The sequence below is a fragment of the Salvelinus alpinus genome, chromosome 31 (assembly GCF_045679555.1).
Source record: "Salvelinus alpinus chromosome 31, SLU_Salpinus.1, whole genome shotgun sequence".
Classification (NCBI taxonomy): domain Eukaryota; kingdom Metazoa; phylum Chordata; class Actinopteri; order Salmoniformes; family Salmonidae; genus Salvelinus; species Salvelinus alpinus.
In genome coordinates this window covers 4,251,801-4,270,727 of record NC_092116.1, presented here as the reverse complement: position 1 = coordinate 4,270,727, position 18,927 = coordinate 4,251,801, and the positions used below count along the sequence as shown (strand labels likewise).

The window sequence follows — 18,927 nt, the reverse complement described above, 5'->3', positions numbered from 1 at the left end:
GAGGTTCTGAGGGCCCATGCCAAATCTTTTCAGTCTCCTGAAGGGGAAGAGGCGCTCTCGTGTCCTCTTCACAATTGTGTGGGTGTGTGTGGACCATGTTAATTCCTTAGTGATGTGGACACAGAGGAACTTGAAGCTCTCGACCCGTTCCACTCCAGCCCCAACGATGAGGATGGGGGCGTGTTCGCCCCTCCTTTTCCTGTAGTCCACAATCAGCTCCTTTGTCTTGCTGACACTGAGGGAGAGGTTGTTGTCCTGGCACCACACGGCCAGGTCTCTGACCTCCTCCTTATAGGCTGCTTCATCGTCATCGGTGATCAGTCCTACAATGTTGTGTTGTCAGCAAACTTGATGATGGGGTTGGAGTCGTGCGTGGCCATGCAGTCGTGGGTTAACAGGAAGTACAGGAGAGGACTAAGCACACACCCGAGGGGCCTCGTGTTGATGCTCAGCGTGGTGGATGTGTTGTAGCCTACCCCCACCACCTGGAGGCAGCCAGTCAAGAAGTTGAGGATCCAGTTGCAGAGTGAGGTCTTCAGTCCCAGGGTCCTGAGCTTGGTGATGAGCTTGGAGGGGACTATGGTGTTGAATGCTGAGCTTTAGTCAATGAACAGCATTCTTAAATAAGTATTCCTTTTGTCCAGCTGGGTTCGGGCAGTGTGGAGTGCAATAGAAATTGCGTAATCTGTGGATCTGTTGGTGCAGTATGCAAAGTGGAGTGGGTCCAGGGTGTCTGGGATGATGGTGTTGATGTGAGCCATGACTATGGTTACGGGCGATTGTCATTTAGGCAGGTTACCTTGGCGTTGGTCTGCATGAAACAAGTTGGTATTACAGACAGGGTCAGGGATAGTTTGAAAATGTCAGTGAAGACACTTGCTAGCTGGGCAGCTCGCTGCTGGATTTCCGTTTGCAATCTGTTTGCAAGCCCTGCCACATCCGTCGAGCATCAGAGCCAGCATCGTAGGATTCGATCTTCGACCTACATTGACGCTTTGCCTGTTTGATAGCTCGTCGGAGGTTGTAGCGGATTACATGCAGAAGTTGCCTGTAATCCATGGCTTCTGGTTGGTGTATCAACATATGGTCACTGTGGGGACGACGTCATCAATGCGCTTATTAATGAAGCCAGTGACTGATGTGGTATACAACACAATGTTATTGGATGAATCCCGGACCAGTTTCCAATCTGTGCTCGCAAAACAGTCCTGTAGTTTAGCATCCGCTTCATTGACCACTTCTGTATCGAGCGTGTCACTGGTACTTCCTGTTTGGAGTTTTTTTGCATGTAAGCATTAAGCAGGAGGATAGGGTTATGGTCTGATTTGCCAAACGGAGGGTGAGGGAGGGCCTTGTATGCATTTTTGTGTGTGGCATAAAGGTGGTTTAGAGTTTTGTCGTGTCTAGTTGCGCAGGTGACATGCTGTTACAAATTAGGTAAAACGATGTAAACTTACTTTAATCGGTCTGTCTGCATATTTATAAACATGGTGTCACAATCGTGTGGAGGAGAGACGGACAAAAACGCAGCATGTGGAAAATAAGCCATCTTCTTTTATTAGAACGACGAAGATGAACATGAAACGAAACACTTATACAAACTATACAAAAACAACAAACGACCGTGAAGCTATAAACGTAGTGCACACACACAGGCTACAAACGTTCAACATAAACAACTACCCACAAAAGCCTACTGCCTATGGCAGCCTTAAATATGGCTCCCAATCAGAGACAATGAATGACAGCTGTCTCTGATTGAGACCCAATCTAGGCAGCCATAGACATAACTAGACAACCTCACTCTTCTCTACCCCATACACATACAACACCCCTAGACTAGACAAAACACACAAAGACAACCCACCCCAACTCACGCCCTGACCAACTAAATAAATAACAGAAAAAGGAACAATAGGTCAGGAACGTGACATAACCCCCCCCTTAAGGTGCGAACTCCGAGCGCACCAGCATAAAATCTAGGGGAGGGTCTGGGTGGGCGTCTGTCCACGGTGGCGGCTCTGGCGCTGGTCGTGGTCCCCACCCCACCATAGTCACTACCCGCTTTCGTAGCCTCCTCCAAATGGCCACCCTCCAAATTAACCCCACCGGACTAAGGGGCAGCACCGGACTAAGGGGCAGCACCAGGATAAGGGGCAGCTCCGGACTGAGGGACAGCACCGGACTGGCTGGCGGATCCTGGCTGGATGACGGCTCTGGCGGATCCTGGCTGGATGACGGCTCTGGCGGATCCTGGCTGGATGACGGCTCTGGCGGATCCTGGCTGGATGACGGCTCTGGCGGATCCTGGCTGGATGACGGCTCTGGCGGATCCTGGCTGGATGACGGCTCTGGCGGATCCTGGCTGGATGACGGCTCTGGCGGATCCTGGCTGGATGACGGCTCTGGCGGATCCTGGCTGGATGACGGCTCTGGGGGATCCTGGCTGGATGACGGCTCTGGCGGATCCTGGCTGGATGACGGCTCTGGCGGATCCTGGCTGGATGACGGCTCTGGCGGATCCTGGCTCGCTGACGGCTCTGGCTGGTCATGGCTCGCTGACGGCTCTGGCTGGTCATGGCTCGCTGACGGCTCTGGCTGGTCATGGCTCGCTGACGGCTCTGGCTGGTCATGGCTCGCTGACGGCTCTGGCTGGTCATGGCTCGCTGACGGCTCTGGCTGGTCATGGCTCGCTGACGGCTCTGGCTGGTCATGGCTCGCTGACGGCTCTGGCTGGTCATGGCTCGCTGACGGCTCTGGCTGATCCGGTCTGGCGGAAGGCTCTGGCTGATCCGGTCTGGCGGAAGGCTCTGGCTGATCCGGTCTGGCGGAAGGCTCTGGCTGATCCGGTCTGGCGGAAGGCTCTGGCTGATCCGGTCTGGCGGAAGGCTCTGGCTGATCCGGTCTGGCGGAAGGCTCTGGCTGATCCGGTCTGGCGGAAGGCTCTAGCGGCTCCGGTCTGGCGGACGGCTCTGTAGGCTCATGGCAGACGGGCGGCTTTGCAGGCTCATGGCAGACGGGCGGCTTTGAAGGCTCAATACAGACGGGCAGTTCATGCGGCGCTTGGCAGACGGACAGTTCAGACGGCGTTGGGCAGACGGGCAGTTCAGGCGCCGTTGGGCAGACGGGCAGTTCAGGCGCCGCTGGGCAGACGGGCAGTTCAGGCGCCGCTTGGCAGACGGGCAGTTCAGGCGCCGCTTGGCAGACGGGCAGTTCAGGCGCCGCTTGGCAGACGGGCAGTTCAGGCGCCGCTTTGCAGACGGGCAGTTCAGGCGCCGTTGGGCAGACGGCAGACTCTGGCCGGCTGAGACGCACTGTAGGCCTGGTGCGTGGTGCCGGAACTGGAGGTACCGGGCTAAGGACACGCACCTTCAGGCTAGTGCGGGGAACAACAACAGGGCACACTGGACTCTCAAGGCGTACTATAGGCCTGATGTGTGGTACCGGCACTGGTGGTACCGGGCTGAGGACACGCACAACAGGGCGAGTACGGGGAGAAGGAACAGTGCGTACAGGGCTCTGGAGACGCACATGAGGCTTGGTGCGTGGTACCGGAACTGGTGGTACCGGACTGGAGACACGCACCTCAGGACGAGTGCGGGGAGAAGGATCAGTGCGTACAGGGCTCTGGAGACGCACAGGAGTCTTGATGCGTGGTGCCGGGACTGGAGGCACTGGGCTGGAGACACGCACCACAGGGAGAGTGCGTGGAGGAGGAACAGGGCTCTGGAGACGCACTGGAGGCTTTGTGCGTGCTGTAGGCACTATCTTAACCAGACGGCTAGCACGCTCCTCAGGACGAGTATGGAGAGCTGTTCCCGGTGACATTAACTCACCAACACGTTCATTCGGACGAATGCCGTGCCTCATGCACCAAACCAGTACATCCCTCATAACTCTCTCCTCCAATTTCTCCATTAACTCCTTTACTGTCTCTGCGTCACTCACCTCCAAATCCGCCCTCACCGGCTCCTTACGGTAAGCAGGAGGAGTTGGCTCACGTCTCCCGACTGACCCAACTAAACTACCCGAGAGCCCCCCCCCCCCCAAGAAATTTTTGGGTTTGACTTACGGGCTTCCAGCCTTGTTTCCTTGCTGCCTCCTCATATCGCCGCCTCTCTTCTTTCGCTGCCTCCAGCTCAGCTTTGGGGCGGCGAAATTCTCCTGGTTGAGCCCAGGGTCCTTTTCCGTCCAATATTTCCTCCCATGTCCGCTCACGCTGCTTGATCCATGGTTGGTGGGTAGTTCTGTCACGATCGTGTGGAGGAGAGACGGACCAAAACGCAGCATGTGGAAAATAAGCCATCTTCTTTTATTAGAACGACGAAGATGAACATGAAACGAAACACTTATACAAACTATACAAAAACAACAAACGACCGTGAAGCTATAAACGTAATGCACACACACAGGCTACAAACGTTCAACATAGACAACTACCCACAAAAGCCTACTGCCTATGGCAGCCTTAAATATGGCTCCCAATCAGAGACAATGAATGACAGCTGTCTCTGATTGAGACCCAATCTAGGCAGCCATAGACATAACTAGACAACCTCACTCTTCTCTACCCCATACACATACAACACCCCTAGACTAGACAAAACACACAAAGACAACCCACCCCAACTCACGCCCTGACCAACTAAATAAATAACAGAAAAAGGAACAATAGGTCAGGAACGTGACACATGGCATATGGGGGTGTAGGGAGATACCCACTGGGCTGGATGATTTTCTTCTCATCACTCATCTTGAAAAAACGTATATTTAAAGCTCGGAAATTAATTAATCCACCATCATTAACACAATGGAAAAATCGAACAATTTATTTTTTATATATTGAAATAGCATAATTGCTACAATTTTAAGGCCATGTGGCAAACAATAATGCAGGCACTAGGGATGGAGGTGTGAGCATGCGGGTCTGGGCAGAGGAGATGTACAATAGCCGTTGTTTGTGTATGTCTGTAAATTGTTGTTCGTATGTGTATGGTTGTATTTGGTGTAAAAAGATTAGGTAAAATTGATTTTAGTTTCCCTGCATTAAAATCACCGTCCACGAGAAACGCCACCTTTTTTGAATGTACATTTTCTTGTTTGCTTTTGGACCTATGAGTGCCGTCTTAGTGCCAGCATCTGTTTGTGGTGGTAAATGGACAGCTCCGAAAAATATAAATGAAAACTCTGTGGGTAAATAGTACGGTCTGCAGCTTATCCTGCGGTATTCTAACTCAGGCGAGCAAAAACGTGAGACTTCCTTAACATTAGAGATCGCCCATCAGTTGTTGTTAATAAAGAGATACACCCCTCCTCCCTCGGTCTTACCCGAGTCTGCTGTCCAGTCTTGACAATGTATAGAAAAAACAGCGAGATCTATATCCATGTCCTCGTTCAAACATGACTCTGAAAAACATCAGATATTACATTTTTTCATGTCCTGTTGATAGGATAGTCTCGATCGGAGCTCATCCAGTTTGTTCTCCAGTGATTGCACGTTCGCCAGTAGTTGCTCGTCGACCGAATCTCATCAGGGTGCTCTCTCGCCTGCCTCTCTTTCACTGCTTCGAAGTCAAAACATGGATTGCTATTTAGAAGGAAAGGCTTGGCTGAACACAAACATTTTCCTTTTGAAAAGATTGTAATTTTCATTATTACTTTAGAGATGGAGAACAACTGTCATGGATGTTGCACCCTCTGTTATGGATGTTACAATCTGAAATAGACATCCAAGTCTTAAAGATATCTTGTATATACATACAGTGCATTCGGAAAGTATTAGGACCCCTTGACTTTTTCCACATTTTGTTAGGTTACAGCCTTATTCTAAGCTCAGTGACTTTCAATGTGGCACCGTCATAGGATGCCACCTTTCCAACAAGCTAGTTTGTCAAATTTCTGCCATGCTAGAGCGGCCCTGGTCAACTGGAAGTGCTGTTATTGTGAATTGAAAACATCTAGGAGCAACAACGGCTCAGCCATGAAGTGATAGGCTACACAAGCTCACAGAACGGGACCTCCAAGTGCTGAAGCGCGTAGTGTGTAAAAATCGTCTGTCCTCAGTTGCAACACTCACTGCCAGAATCGTCTACAATGTCATTGTATGCTGTAGCGTTAAGATTTCCCTTCACTGAAACTAAGGGCGTAGCTCGAACCATGAAAAACAGCCCCAGACCATTATTCCTCTTCCACCAAACTTTACAGTTGACACTATGCATTGGGGCAGGTAGCGCTCTCCTGGCATCCACCAAACCCAGATTCGTCCGTCAGACTGCCAGATGGTGAAGCGTGATTCATCACTCCAGAGAAAGCGTTTCCACTGCTCCAGAGTCCAATGGCTGCAAGCTTTACACCACTCCAGCCGACGCTTGGCATTGCGCATGGTGATCTTAGGCTTGTATGCGGCCGCTCGGCTATGGAAATCCATTTCACGACGAACAGTTCTTGTGCTGACGTTGCTTCCAGAGGCAGTTTGGAACTTACCGTGTTTCCACTTCACAATAACAGCACTTACAGTTGACTGGGGTGGCACTAGCAGGGCACAAATTTGATGAACTGACTTGTTGGAAAGGTGGCATCCTATGACAGTGCCATGTTGAAAGTCACTGAGCTCTTCAGTAAAGGCCATTCTACTGCCAATGTTTGTCTATGGAGATTGCAATGGCTGTGTGCTCAATTTTATACACCTGTCAGCAACGGGTATGGCTGAAATAGCCTAATCCACAAATTTAAAGGGGTGGCCACATACTTTTGGCCATGTAGTGTATAAACAAATGAACCTTTACCAGTTGAATGTAGATGTGAGTATAATATGTTTTTGTATTATAATATTCCTGAAATATTGTAACAAAATATGCAAACGAGACAGTATACATGTGCAAATACTGCCAATCCACTTTTCTAGAGACTGAATGAAGTTGGTATATTTTTTTGGGGGGGGCTTTCATTTGGAGAAGAAAAAAAAAACATGACTATTCACAGATTGTCGATAAACACCCTTCTCATATTTATATCTAAAAATCTGCACTGCCGTGTATGAGATGCATTTCAGCATATATTTTCTAAGAGAATCTTACCTGGAACATCATTTTCAAGATGTCAACAATTGCTTCAGAAAATTCTGATGAATACTTCTCAGAGCAAGCACCCAAAAAATGGTGAATGCACAAGATTTTGAAGCTAAGATATGAAAAATCAATATCCAAGACATCCACAACCGTTATGGATGTTACAGATATTGATATAGTTGTCATGGCGCTCCAGTAGCAGTCTAAGCAGAGCACTCCTTTAAACATGTACAGTGAGGGGAAAAAAGTATTTGATCCCCTGCTGATTTTGTACGTTTTCCTGGGCAAATGTACAAAATCAGCAGCGGATCAAATACTTTTCACCCCTCACTGTAAATGTTTTGTTATTTTTAAGTGTTTTTAATTGTGTTATCAGGTGGTTTTTGTTTTTAATTGTTTTTTGTTGGCAGGTCAACTCTTTTTGGCTTGGCTAGCTGCTGTATCTTGGCTTGGCTTGGCTAGCTGTTCGAATGATGCATCTGGACACTGTACCAGATTTTTTTGTTTCACCTGGCTGCTGGTTCCTGATCTTTTGAAAACATAAATTGAAGATTCACCTGAAGCTTGAGAGGAATGGGAGATGCAGGAGAGGAATGCAGTGCTTAGGCAGAGAGCTTGTAGTAAGGACGACTGGCTACTATTCTGAACTGTGTGTGGTGAGCTTTCTGGCGCCCAGAGCAGGATGCCATACATGGTAAAGGAGGAGAAGTCCAGTAGCTACATGACTCAGGCTGCAAAACAGAGTAGCCCTCTACAAGATTGTCACCGGCTCGTCATCAATCATCTCCCTGACCAGCTTTCTCTGATCAAGCCATGATTAACTGTCCTTCTCCATATTTGGAGGATGCATGCACTCAGACTTGGCCTGTATTGGTTGACCTAGCCAACTATATATAGGCTACTCATGATAATGGATTGCTTATTTGTTTTTTTCTTTTAAGCACTTTGCGATTGTTACAAAAACCGCTTTCGAAATTGAATACATTATTATAATGCCGAAAAAGGATAGTGATTACGGAAATAGAGAAACCAGTTATGGACCATATACAATCTTGTTGAAAGTTGGCTTTACAGAGAATGTTTCAAGGTGATCCGATGTAAGGTTCATGTTTTACGGATGTTACATCGTCTGTCCCAGTCAACATCCTGTCTTTACAAGGTCGTAGAACATGCAACCAAACCTCAAGACACTTCAACTTGGTCTGTATTGCTTTAACATTTCATCTTCATAACTAACACTGGGGGACAGCTGTGAGTGGAAGAACAAGCTCTGTGAACCCGGTCTAAAAGCCGTAAAATATGATTGAGACTTGGCCTCCTACTCTGTAATGGGTAAAATTCATGCAATTTCCTATCCGGGTCTCTCGTTGATGTCAGTTGAGGTGTGTTGGTTGCTTGCAAAGTATAATTATGAACGTGGTTTAATTTGGAAATGACTAAATGACTAAATCTACATGCTCAGGTTGACCTTCCCACGGAATTGAACATACAGTATATAAAAAGGAAAGGAAATTAGAATGTCATTTTAATAACTCTAATAAACGTTTGTTATACATAGGCGTAACAATCATACTGACTCAGTCACCATACTACACAGCAACACCAGTCACAACAAAGGAAGCTCAACTTTGCAAGCAACCATCACACACATCAACGAGAGTTTCCATTCACTCTCTAAATAGACCTCTTTCTTTCCATTCATCCTGTCGCCCGATCACCCAGAATGATTTGGGTGTCTGCGAGAACTTATTGATTTTCCTGGGAAGTCAGAGACTGCGTGCCAACAGGCGACCTCTACACACAGGAAGTTTTCCTCATAAACAACATGTCCTCATAAACCCACTAACAGACCATCTTATTTTACTCCGCGTTTAACTCCTTTCCCAACCAGCACCCCAGAACGAGACTTATCTGTTTTTTTGTCTGCTTTGTCTGTAGGACTTAATACATTCAAATGTTTTCAGATGCAGAAGAGTCTTTTCAGAAGTGCAGGTGTTTTGCATAGTTTCGTATTCTCAGCAGATCTGCTTTTGTAGTGACAAAGTGACGGGACTTCAGAGGAACAGAAATGAACGTGGGACACGTTTTGTTGATGGTTCACTTTGAAACAAGCTGGTGCCTTCATGGTTGTGTGTGTGTGTGAGAGGGAGAGTGAGCGGGAGACCTCTGCCATTGTTGAGGTTTTACAACGTAAGCCACATCCTGACAACTGGTTTCCAGGGCCTATTTTTAGCTCACAGTGCTCTAATTTTACCCCCTTTTGGGTCGTATTCTGACGGGTGTTCTTATTTAGTGTGTGTTCCCCGGAACGCAGTGTCACCACGGGTCACTTCATTTCCTGTCACGTCCCCATTGTAGCATTAAAACAGTCACACACACACATTGAGAACGACGCAAGACACACAAGCTGAGAATATGACAACTCCGAGGAAGGGAATGGGATTTTGTGTGTTGTTTTTCTGAAATCACAGCAGGTGGCCAACCCAGAGAGATATCAGAGTCTGAAAGTTCCATTGTTCTATTCAGAACACTTTTCAAAAATGTTGCTCAACTAAAACAAAATAGTAGTGTAAAAAATCCTACGGAGGGCTTTGTGATACTTTGTACAGTGATAACTTCCCTCTGGTTGACAACATGGCATGTCTTTGTGGAAATGGAAGTGCTGTGAGGAGAAGTGGTAAGTAGTGATGGGGGGAAAGAAATCAATACAGTTACATATCGCAAAATTTGTTTTGCTACTGTAGGTAGCATTAGCTAGCGCTAGTCAGATGTAGTGACCCAACATGTTTTCAGCACTTTTATTTCCCTGACTGATCAAACCTTGTTTTGTCATGCTCTCTCTCGTCTCTCTACAGTAGGCATATAGTGAGCAATATGTTTGGTAGGGGTGGGACGATACCAGTATTGCGATATTCGACAGTATCATGGCAAGTAAAGAAAACACAAAGTGGATTTAATGGGATACTTCGGGATCTTACAATGAGGCCCTTTATCTACTTCCCCAGAGTCAGATGAACTCATAGATACCATTTATATGTCTCTGTGTTCGGTATAAAGGAAGTTATACATCGTTTCGCGAGCCAATGCTACGCTAGCAAATACCCATAGACTTCCAGTCATTGCGCTAACGCTAGTTAGCAATTGCGCTAGTAAGCAACATCCTTCAAACAGCACGCAGAGACATCAAAATGCCGAAGTATCCCTTTAACTTCTTTAGGAAAACCGCCATTTTGGAAACGAGCATCATTAGGATGTCATCCAGAGTCACCTTTTATTTATTTTCCAAGTTATAGCACACAATATTTTACATACAGCAGGTTTTTGAAGGACAAAATAGAGTAGTCTGCTTCATGTTTTAGTTTTTGCTATGGAAAAACTACTGCGACGCTGGTATCATCGCCTTAATGTTTGGAACATCAAATCACAATAAAATCGCAGTATCGAATCGCAATAGATATACAGTGCATTCGGAAAGTATTCATACCACTTATTCCACTTTTTGTTACGTTAGCCTTATTCTAAAATGTTTTTTTCCCCCTCAATTTACACACAATACCCCTAAATGACAAAGCAAAAACAGGTTTTTAGAAATGTTTGCAAATTGTTTAAACATAAACTGATACCACATTTAAGTATTCAGACCCTTTACTCAGTACTTTGAAGCACCTTTGGCAGCGATTACAGCCTCGAGTCGTCTTGGGTATGACGCTACAAGCTTAGGAAACCTGTATTTGGAGAGTTTCTCCCATTCTTTTCTGCAGATCCTCTCAAGCTCTGTCAGGTTGGATGGGGAGCGTCGCTGCACAGATATTTTCAGGTCTCTTCAGAGATGTTCGATTGGGTTCAAGTCCGGGCTCTGGCTGGGCCATTCAAGGACATTCAGAGACTAGTCCCGAAGCCACTCCTGTGTTGTCTTTGCTGTTTGCTTAGGGTTGTTGTCCTATTGGAAGGTGAACCTTCGCCCCTGTCTGAGGTCCTGAGCGCTCTGGAGAACGTTTTCATCAAGAACCTCTCTGTACTTTGCTCTGTTCATCTTTCCCTCGATCCTGACTAGTCTCCCAGTCCCTGCCGCTAAAAAACATTCCCACAGCATGATGCCGCCACCACCATGTTTCACCGTAGGGATGGTGCCAGGTTTCCTCCAGATGTGACACTTGGCATTCAGGCCAAAGAGTTCAATCTTGGTTTCATCAGACCAGAGAATCTTGTTTCTCGTGTTCTGCGAGTCTTTAGGTGCCTTTTGGCAAACTCCAAGCGGGCTGTGCCTTTTACTGAGGAGTGGCTTCCGTCTGGTCACTCTACCATAAAGGCCTGATTGGTGGAGTGTTGTAGAGATGGTTGTCCATCTGGAAGTTTCCTCTATCTCCACAGAGGAACTCTAGAGCTGTGTTCTTGGGGACCTTCAATGATGCAGACATTTTTTGGTACCTTTCCCCAGAGCTGTGCCTGAACACAATCCTCTCTCGAAGCTATGGACAATTCCTTTGACCTCATGGCTTGGTTTTTGCACTGCCATGCACTGTCAACTGTAGACAGGTGTGTGCCTTTCCAAATCATGTCCAATCATTGAATTTACCACAGGTAGACTCCAATCAAGTTGTAGAAACATCTCAAGCATGATCAATGGAAACTGGAGGGTCTGAACACTTATGTAATTTTTTTTTTTTTTTGTAATACATTTGCAAACATTTCTAAAAACCTGTTTTCTCTTTGTGGGGTACTGTGTTTAGATTGCTGTGTAAAAATCTATTTTAGAATAAGGATGTAAAATGTGGAAAAAGTCAAGTGGTCCTGAATACATTCCGAAGGCACTTTAGAATCGTGATAACTGTGAGACTGGCAATACATAACATATCGGCCCCTACGTATCACGATAATAATGTATCGTAAGGTCCCTGGCAATTCCCAGCCCTTTTACCAAGTTGTTTGTGTGTTACTTGGTCATTTTTTAAGTCATCACAAGTAATTTCTGTTTTTATTTCATTTTTATTTAACCGTTATTTAACTAGGCAAGTAAATAAGGTATTTCAGTTTTTTATTTGTAATAGATTTGCCAACATTTATTAAAACCTGTTGTAAAGAAGAACACATTCTTATTTACAATGACGGCCTACCAAAAGGCTAAAGGCCTCCTGCGGGGACGGGGGCTGGGATTAAAAATAGAAGAAAAAAAATCTATATATAGGACAAAACACACATCACGACAAGAGACAACACAACCCTACATAAAGTCTGTTACCAAGTCATTTCTGTTACCTGGTCATTTTCGTTATCAAGTTATTTCTGTTTCTGATAGTATTCCTCCGTGTAGGCATTCTTAAGGTGGAATGCTTTGTGGCTTTTGGGTTGAATTGAACTGGTCCTTAACCTCACAAACAACCCCATAAACTCATGGTAAAATGTTTGCAAGCCATTAATCATTTTAGGAAGCTAGTGGGGAGAAAAAAAGAGCGAGAGAATGAGAATATGGTAGGTCTTTCTCAGTGTGTTTGCCAGTTAGACCTGACCTGCTCTGCCCTGTGCCCTCGTAATCAATAGTTGAATGGCCCGATGCACCCATTTTTTTGTTACGATTAAGTACCTTACTAGCCAGGTTTCCATCCAATTGGCGACAGATTTTCATGCGAATATTCCCACCAGTGCGTGATGACGTAGAGCACACAAAATTAACTTTTTCGCATATGTTGTCACGTACAGAATTAAAAATCCAAAGTTCAATGATAATATTAATTTCAATGTGTTTCCATCGCATTTTCAACTGTACCGATAGTTTTGTCACTAAAAATGTTGCGTTTAAATAGCAAATGTGCCTAATCTGGTTTTGGCACGGGCTCTAGCCAACAGTTTGCTGATAGTGCGGCTAGGCTGTGTTGGTAGGCTACTCTACATAATGAGATTATTAAGAGTGAGAATAATTGTATTTGTCAAACGGCAGTCAAGCATCAATCATCATGTCACCAGAATAAGAAGCTCAATATTTATTGGAAAGGAGCATCAAGATCACTGTGCTCTTTCACCACCCTGTGAAGTTCATCATAAGTCATTTCATCTGTAGCCTAACACGGAACCCAAACCGGCTGCGCGCGTGCGCTATCGTGCGGCAATTTATTTTGTCCCCCTACACCAAACTCGATCACGACACGCAGGTTAAAATATCAAAACAAACTCTGAACCAATGATATTCATTTGGGGACAGGTCGAAAAGCATTAAACATGTATGGCAATTTAGCTTGCACTTGCTAGCTAATTTGTCCTTTTTAGCTAGCTTGCTGTTGCTAGCTAATTTGTCCTGGGATATAAACAGTGAGTTGTTATTTTACCTGAACTGCACAAGGTCATCTACTCCGACAAATTAATCCACACATAAAACGGCCAACCGAATCATTTCTAGTCATCTCTCCTCCTTCCAGGCTTTTTCATCGTTGAACTTATATGGTTATCTCATCTAAACTTTCATTGTATTACCACGACAACCGGCAAAACAGTTCGTCTTTCAATCACCCACGTGGGTTTAACCAATGAGGAGATGGCATGTGGGTACCTGCTTCTATAAACCAATGAGGAGATGGGAGAGGCAGGACTTTCAGCGCGATCTGCGTCAGAAATAGGAATGATTTCTATTTTAGCCCTTGGCAACGCAGACACTCGTTGGCGTGCGCGAGCAGTGTGGGTGCAATAATTGAATAACATGGATTTCTACATTTATTTTGCGACGCTCGACGCACGCGACGTGTCCGGTCTGGTCAGCATGTAATAAACTGCATTATTTCCCGCTTCGTAGTGGGAGGAATACACACCATATCATCGTGTGACTCCAAGTTTACATCGATATGATGGTTATTATATCAATATTTGACCATTAAGGCGTTTCCACTGGATTTCTCGCATAATACATTTTATGACACAAAAAGATCCCAACATGTCGAAAAACAATAATCTGTCGGCATTTATAAAATTGTACCGAACCGCTGTCGTGATTTTTTGTTGTTGTATTGTATGACTTTACTCACATAAAAACTGTGGGTGGAAACTTAGTTGCTGTAATAGTTTTCCATAAAAAATATTTCTCAAGCTATAATTTTGCTAGGACTATCTGGGAGGGGTCTGAGTGGGGATGGGAAAACTGAAAACTAGAGGTTTTTGACAGAGAGGTTTGGAACTCTCTTTGTTATTGTTGTATTAACCAATTTACCGCCTGGTGATGACACCAGGCAAGCTGAAACCATGCAAACCTGTTGATTAGAAAGTCCTGTGTAAATTGTATTTTCAACCAGCAACAATCAGGAAATAACACTGATCAAATGTTTTCACACTTTTACCTAGTGGTGAGAGAGTTGGATTTGAGACCAGAGCAATGGTTGTTGTCACACTGGCACATAGATGGTATGTAAATGTGGAAATATGTAAATTGCTGTGAGGGAGGACGTCTGCTAAGCAAATAGATTGTGTAACCTTTGTAAAAACACAATTTAGTTAGGCTTAGCCTTAAATGTTTTTGTCTGCGTGACAAGTTGCATGGAAAGTTGCGTTTGGTTAATTCTGTGATTTTTAGATACCTTATTTTGATGATAATGTCAATGATTTACTGAAAGTATTACTTATATATCCTAGGTGTGTTCATGACATACAGTGTATACGGTATGGAACACTCAACAGAAGTTTTGTCCAATCAAGTCTCGTTTCCAGTTAAAAAGTTTCCGTCCAATCACACACACTTGCCAACAATAGTTTTGCCAAGTAATGTGGGCTTTCTCCCCAATGGACTCAGCCTGGGCTGTGGTCCAATTAAACGTCTCCATTAGCTGCCACATTGCCAAGCAGCAACACTATAGCTAACTGAGGTGTCAAGTCTAGTTTCAGTAACAAGATCCTACATCAAAAACAGAAAACCCCTTTCCCTACGCAAGCCAGTCTGTTACTAATGATTGGACTGAGAGTGACTGGTAGATATTGTTTGACGTCTTGGCTGGATAGATGGATGAACCTAATTGTTGTGTTGATTCAGTGTTTCATTAACATAATCCATCATGATTGTTTGATGCTTACCATAGTGGTTTGGTCAGTTGGGCACTGTTTCAAACCCTGATCACTCTGTGTGTGTGTGTGTGTGTGTGTGTGTGTGTGTGTGTGTGTGTGTGTGTGTGTGTGTGTGTGTGTTGTTTAGTGTTCAAAAGCTAATGCCTTACTCATTGTATAGAGTGGAATGCGCTTCTAAGAAATATTGTCTCATTCTATACATCCCAGCTGGTTTGTCACTCTCCTGAGTGTAGGGCTTGTGAACATAGACTAGAGTCCATGTGTACACTACATTGTCAGCTGTATGTATGTTTTCAGCCGTGTATGTCTACAGTCGTGGCCAAAAGTTTTGAGAATGACATAAATATTAATTTTCACAGTCTGATGCCTCAGTTTGTATGATGGCAATTTGCATATACTCCAGAATGTTATGAAGAGTGATCAGATGAATTGCAATTAATTGCAAAGTCCCTCTTTGCCATGCAAATGAACTGAATCCCCCCCCAAAAAAATTCCACTGCATTTCAGCCCTGCCACAAAAGGACCGGCTGACATCATGTCAGTGATTCTCTCGTTAACACAGGTGTGAGTGTTGATGAGGACAAGGCTGGAGATCACTCTGTCATGCTGATTGAGTTTGAATAACAGACTGGAAGCTTCAAAAGGAGGGTGGTGCTTGGAATCATTGTTCTTCCTCGGTCAACCATGGTTACCTGCAAGGGAACACGTGCCGTCATCATTGCTTTGCACAAAAAGGGCTTCACAGGCAAGGATATTGCTGCCAGTAAGATTGCACCTAAATCAACCATTTATCGGATCATCAAGAACGTCAAGGAGAGCGGTTCAATTGTTGTGAAGAAGGCTTCAGGGCACCCAAGAAAGTCCAGCAACAGCCAGGACCGTCTCCTAAAGTTGATTCAGCTGCGGGATCGGGGCACCACCAGTACAGAGCTTGCTCCGGAATGGCAGCAGGCAGGTGTGAGTGCATCTGCACGCACAGCGAGGCGAAGACTTTTGGAGGATGGCCTGGTGTCAAGAAGGGCAGCAAAGAAGCCACTTCTCTCCAGGAAAAACATCAGGGACAGACTGATATTCTGCAAAAGGTACAGGGATTGGACTGCTGAGGATGGGTAAAGTCATTTTCTCTGATTAATCCCCTTTCCGATTGTTTGGGGCATCTGGAAAAAAGCTTGTCCGGAGAAGACAAGGTGAGTGCTACCATCAGTCCTGTGTCATGCCAACAGTAAAGCATCCTGAGACCATTCATGTGTGGGGTTGCTTCTCAGCCAAGGGAGTGGGCTCACTCACAATTTTCCCTAAGAACACAGCCATGAATAAAGAATGGTACCAACACATCCTCCGAGAGCAACTTCTCCCAAACGTCCCGTAACAGTTTGGTGACGAACAATGCCTTTTCCAGCATGATGGAGCACCTTGCCATAAGGCAAAGTGATAACTAAGTGGCTCGGGGAACAAAACATTGATATTTTGGGTCCACGGCCAGGAAACTCCCCAGACCTTAATCCCACTGAGACCTTGTGGTCAATCCTCAAGAGGCGGGTGGACAAACAAAAACCCACAAATTCTGACAGACTCCAAGCATTGATTATGCAAGAATGGGCTGCCATCAGTCAGGATGTGGCCCAGAAGTTAATTGACAGCATACCAGGGCTGATTGCAGAGGTCTTGAAAAAGAAGGGTCAACACTGCAAATATTGACTCATTGCATCAACTTCATGTAACTGTCAATAAAAGCCTTTGACACTTATGAAATGCTTGTAATTATACTTCAGTATTCCATAATAACATCCGACAAAAATATCGAAAGACACAAGCAGCAAACTTTGTGGAAATTAATATTTGTCATTCTCAACTTTTGGCCAAGACTGTACTCACAGTCTTGCATAGTGTGTGTGTGCATGTTTTTGTGTGTTTATAGCCTATGCGCAGGCATGCTATCTTGAGTATGTGTGTTCCATTAGAGTGTATGCAGAGTGTGTGTGTCGCGCGCACAGACAGATTGGCACGGACCTAGCCTCACACTGTCCTTTTGAAAGGGAAACACGGTTCTGATTCACTCATTTGCTGGGGGATTCTCTGGCGCAGAAATGAAAACAGTGTGGCCTCTTGGCACGTGAGTGGAATAGCAATGGCATACCAGGCAGTAAAATGGTGACATCATTAAAGGATTATAGATTTCACCTGGATTCACCTGATCAGTCTGTCATGGAAAGAGCATGTCATGTTTTGTTCACATAATTGATCATTTACAGTGTACATCTGTCAATGTCTTGCCAAATGGATGTTCATAAATCTGATTAATACACACGGCTCCACGCCAGCGACCTTTTACCTTGAGTTTGACCTTTAACATTTGACCTTTGAACTCTCTCTCTTCCTTCAGACCCCTGTCTGACGGTGATGCCGCCATGCATGGGCGATGCAGACCGTTTCAGCCTGGAGGCCCTCCGGGTCATCCACAAACAGCTGGACGACGATAATGACGGGGGGATTGAGATCAACGAGAGTGTGGAGGTGCGTAATGCTAATACAGCATTAGTCTATGTATGTGTAATGATCTGGTCATGTCTGTTACCTGGTAATTTCTGTTACCAAGTTGTTTGTGTCACCAAATCATGTGTGTTACTTGGTCATTTTTCAAGTCATCACTGTTACCTGGTCATCACTGTTACCTGGTCATCACTGTTACCTGGTCATCACTGTTACCTGGTCATCACTGTTAGCTGGTCATCACTGTTAGCTGGTCATCACTGTTAGCTGGTCATCACTGTTACCTGGTCATTTCTGTTACCTGGTCATTTCCGTTACAAAGTTATTTCTGTTTCTGATAGTTTTCTTTCGAGTAGGCATTTTTAAGGTGGAATGCTTTTGGGTTGAATTGCACTGGGCCTTAGCCCTCATAAACAACCCCATAAACTCATGGTAAAATGTTTGCAAGCCAATAATCAGCTTAGGAAGCTAGTGGGGAGATAGTGGAGAGAAGGGAGGGAAAGAGAATTTAAAAAAAGAGAGAATGAGAATATGGTAGGCCTTTCTCAGTGTGTTTGACAGTAGGACCTGACCTGCTCTGTCCTGTGCCCTCTCGTAATCAACTTAGTTTAAACGCCCGACGTAGCCATTTTAAATCAGTACAAAATCATTTATTGGTTAGAATTAAGTACCTTACTAGCTAGGTTTCCATCCAATTGGCGACATATTGTCATGTGAATATTCCAACTTTTATGGTGTTAGTTTCATCAGATGGGCCTTTAATTAAAAACACTAAGGGCTTTGGTCAGATTATCTGTGTGTGTGTGTGTGTGTGTGTGTGTGAAATCAAATGTATTTGTCCCATACACATGGTTAGCAGATGTTAATGCAAGTGTAGCGAAATGCTTGTATGTGTGTTGTGTGCCAGGAGTAATTTTTAACTCGTAGAGCTGCAGTGGTGTGAGAAACTGTTATACCGTCGCCCTTGGCCCGGGGGGCATCTCAGAAGAGCAGGGGGGGGGGGGGCGGCCATTTATGGACCCTTTTAAGGCCCCTAAGAGCAGAGGTGTTGAAGCTGGCCCCCGTCCGAGGAGGTGTGTGTGTGTGAGTGAGAGAGAATCAGAGTATGCGTGTACGTACATACATTTGTGTGTGCTTGCGTGTATATGTACATATACATTTATTGTGTGTGTGTACACATTTGTGTTTGTGTGTCCATGCATGTGTGTGACAGGGGGATGACGGAGCAAGGTGCTGACCTTCGACTTTATAAGGGCAAAGAGAAGCTGCGAAAAAAACCAAGTTGTTTTTGGCGGCGGGGGGGTCACCGGAATGATTTAGGAGTGCAAGAAGG

The 18,927-nt window shown here is 45.2% G+C and overlaps 1 protein-coding gene across 2 annotated transcripts in view; it reads left to right on the top strand.

Moving 5' to 3' along the window:
- LOC139561243 (stromal interaction molecule 2-like) overlaps positions 1 to 18,927 on the top strand; it is a 92,839-nt gene that overhangs the window by 34,517 nt on the left and 39,395 nt on the right. For both annotated transcript variants that reach the window (XM_071378218.1, XM_071378217.1), the window contains exon 2: positions 17,488 to 17,618. In XM_071378218.1, the coding sequence (XP_071234319.1) occupies positions 17,488 to 17,618 (131 nt within the window). The remainder of the gene's footprint in view (positions 1 to 17,487; positions 17,619 to 18,927) is intronic.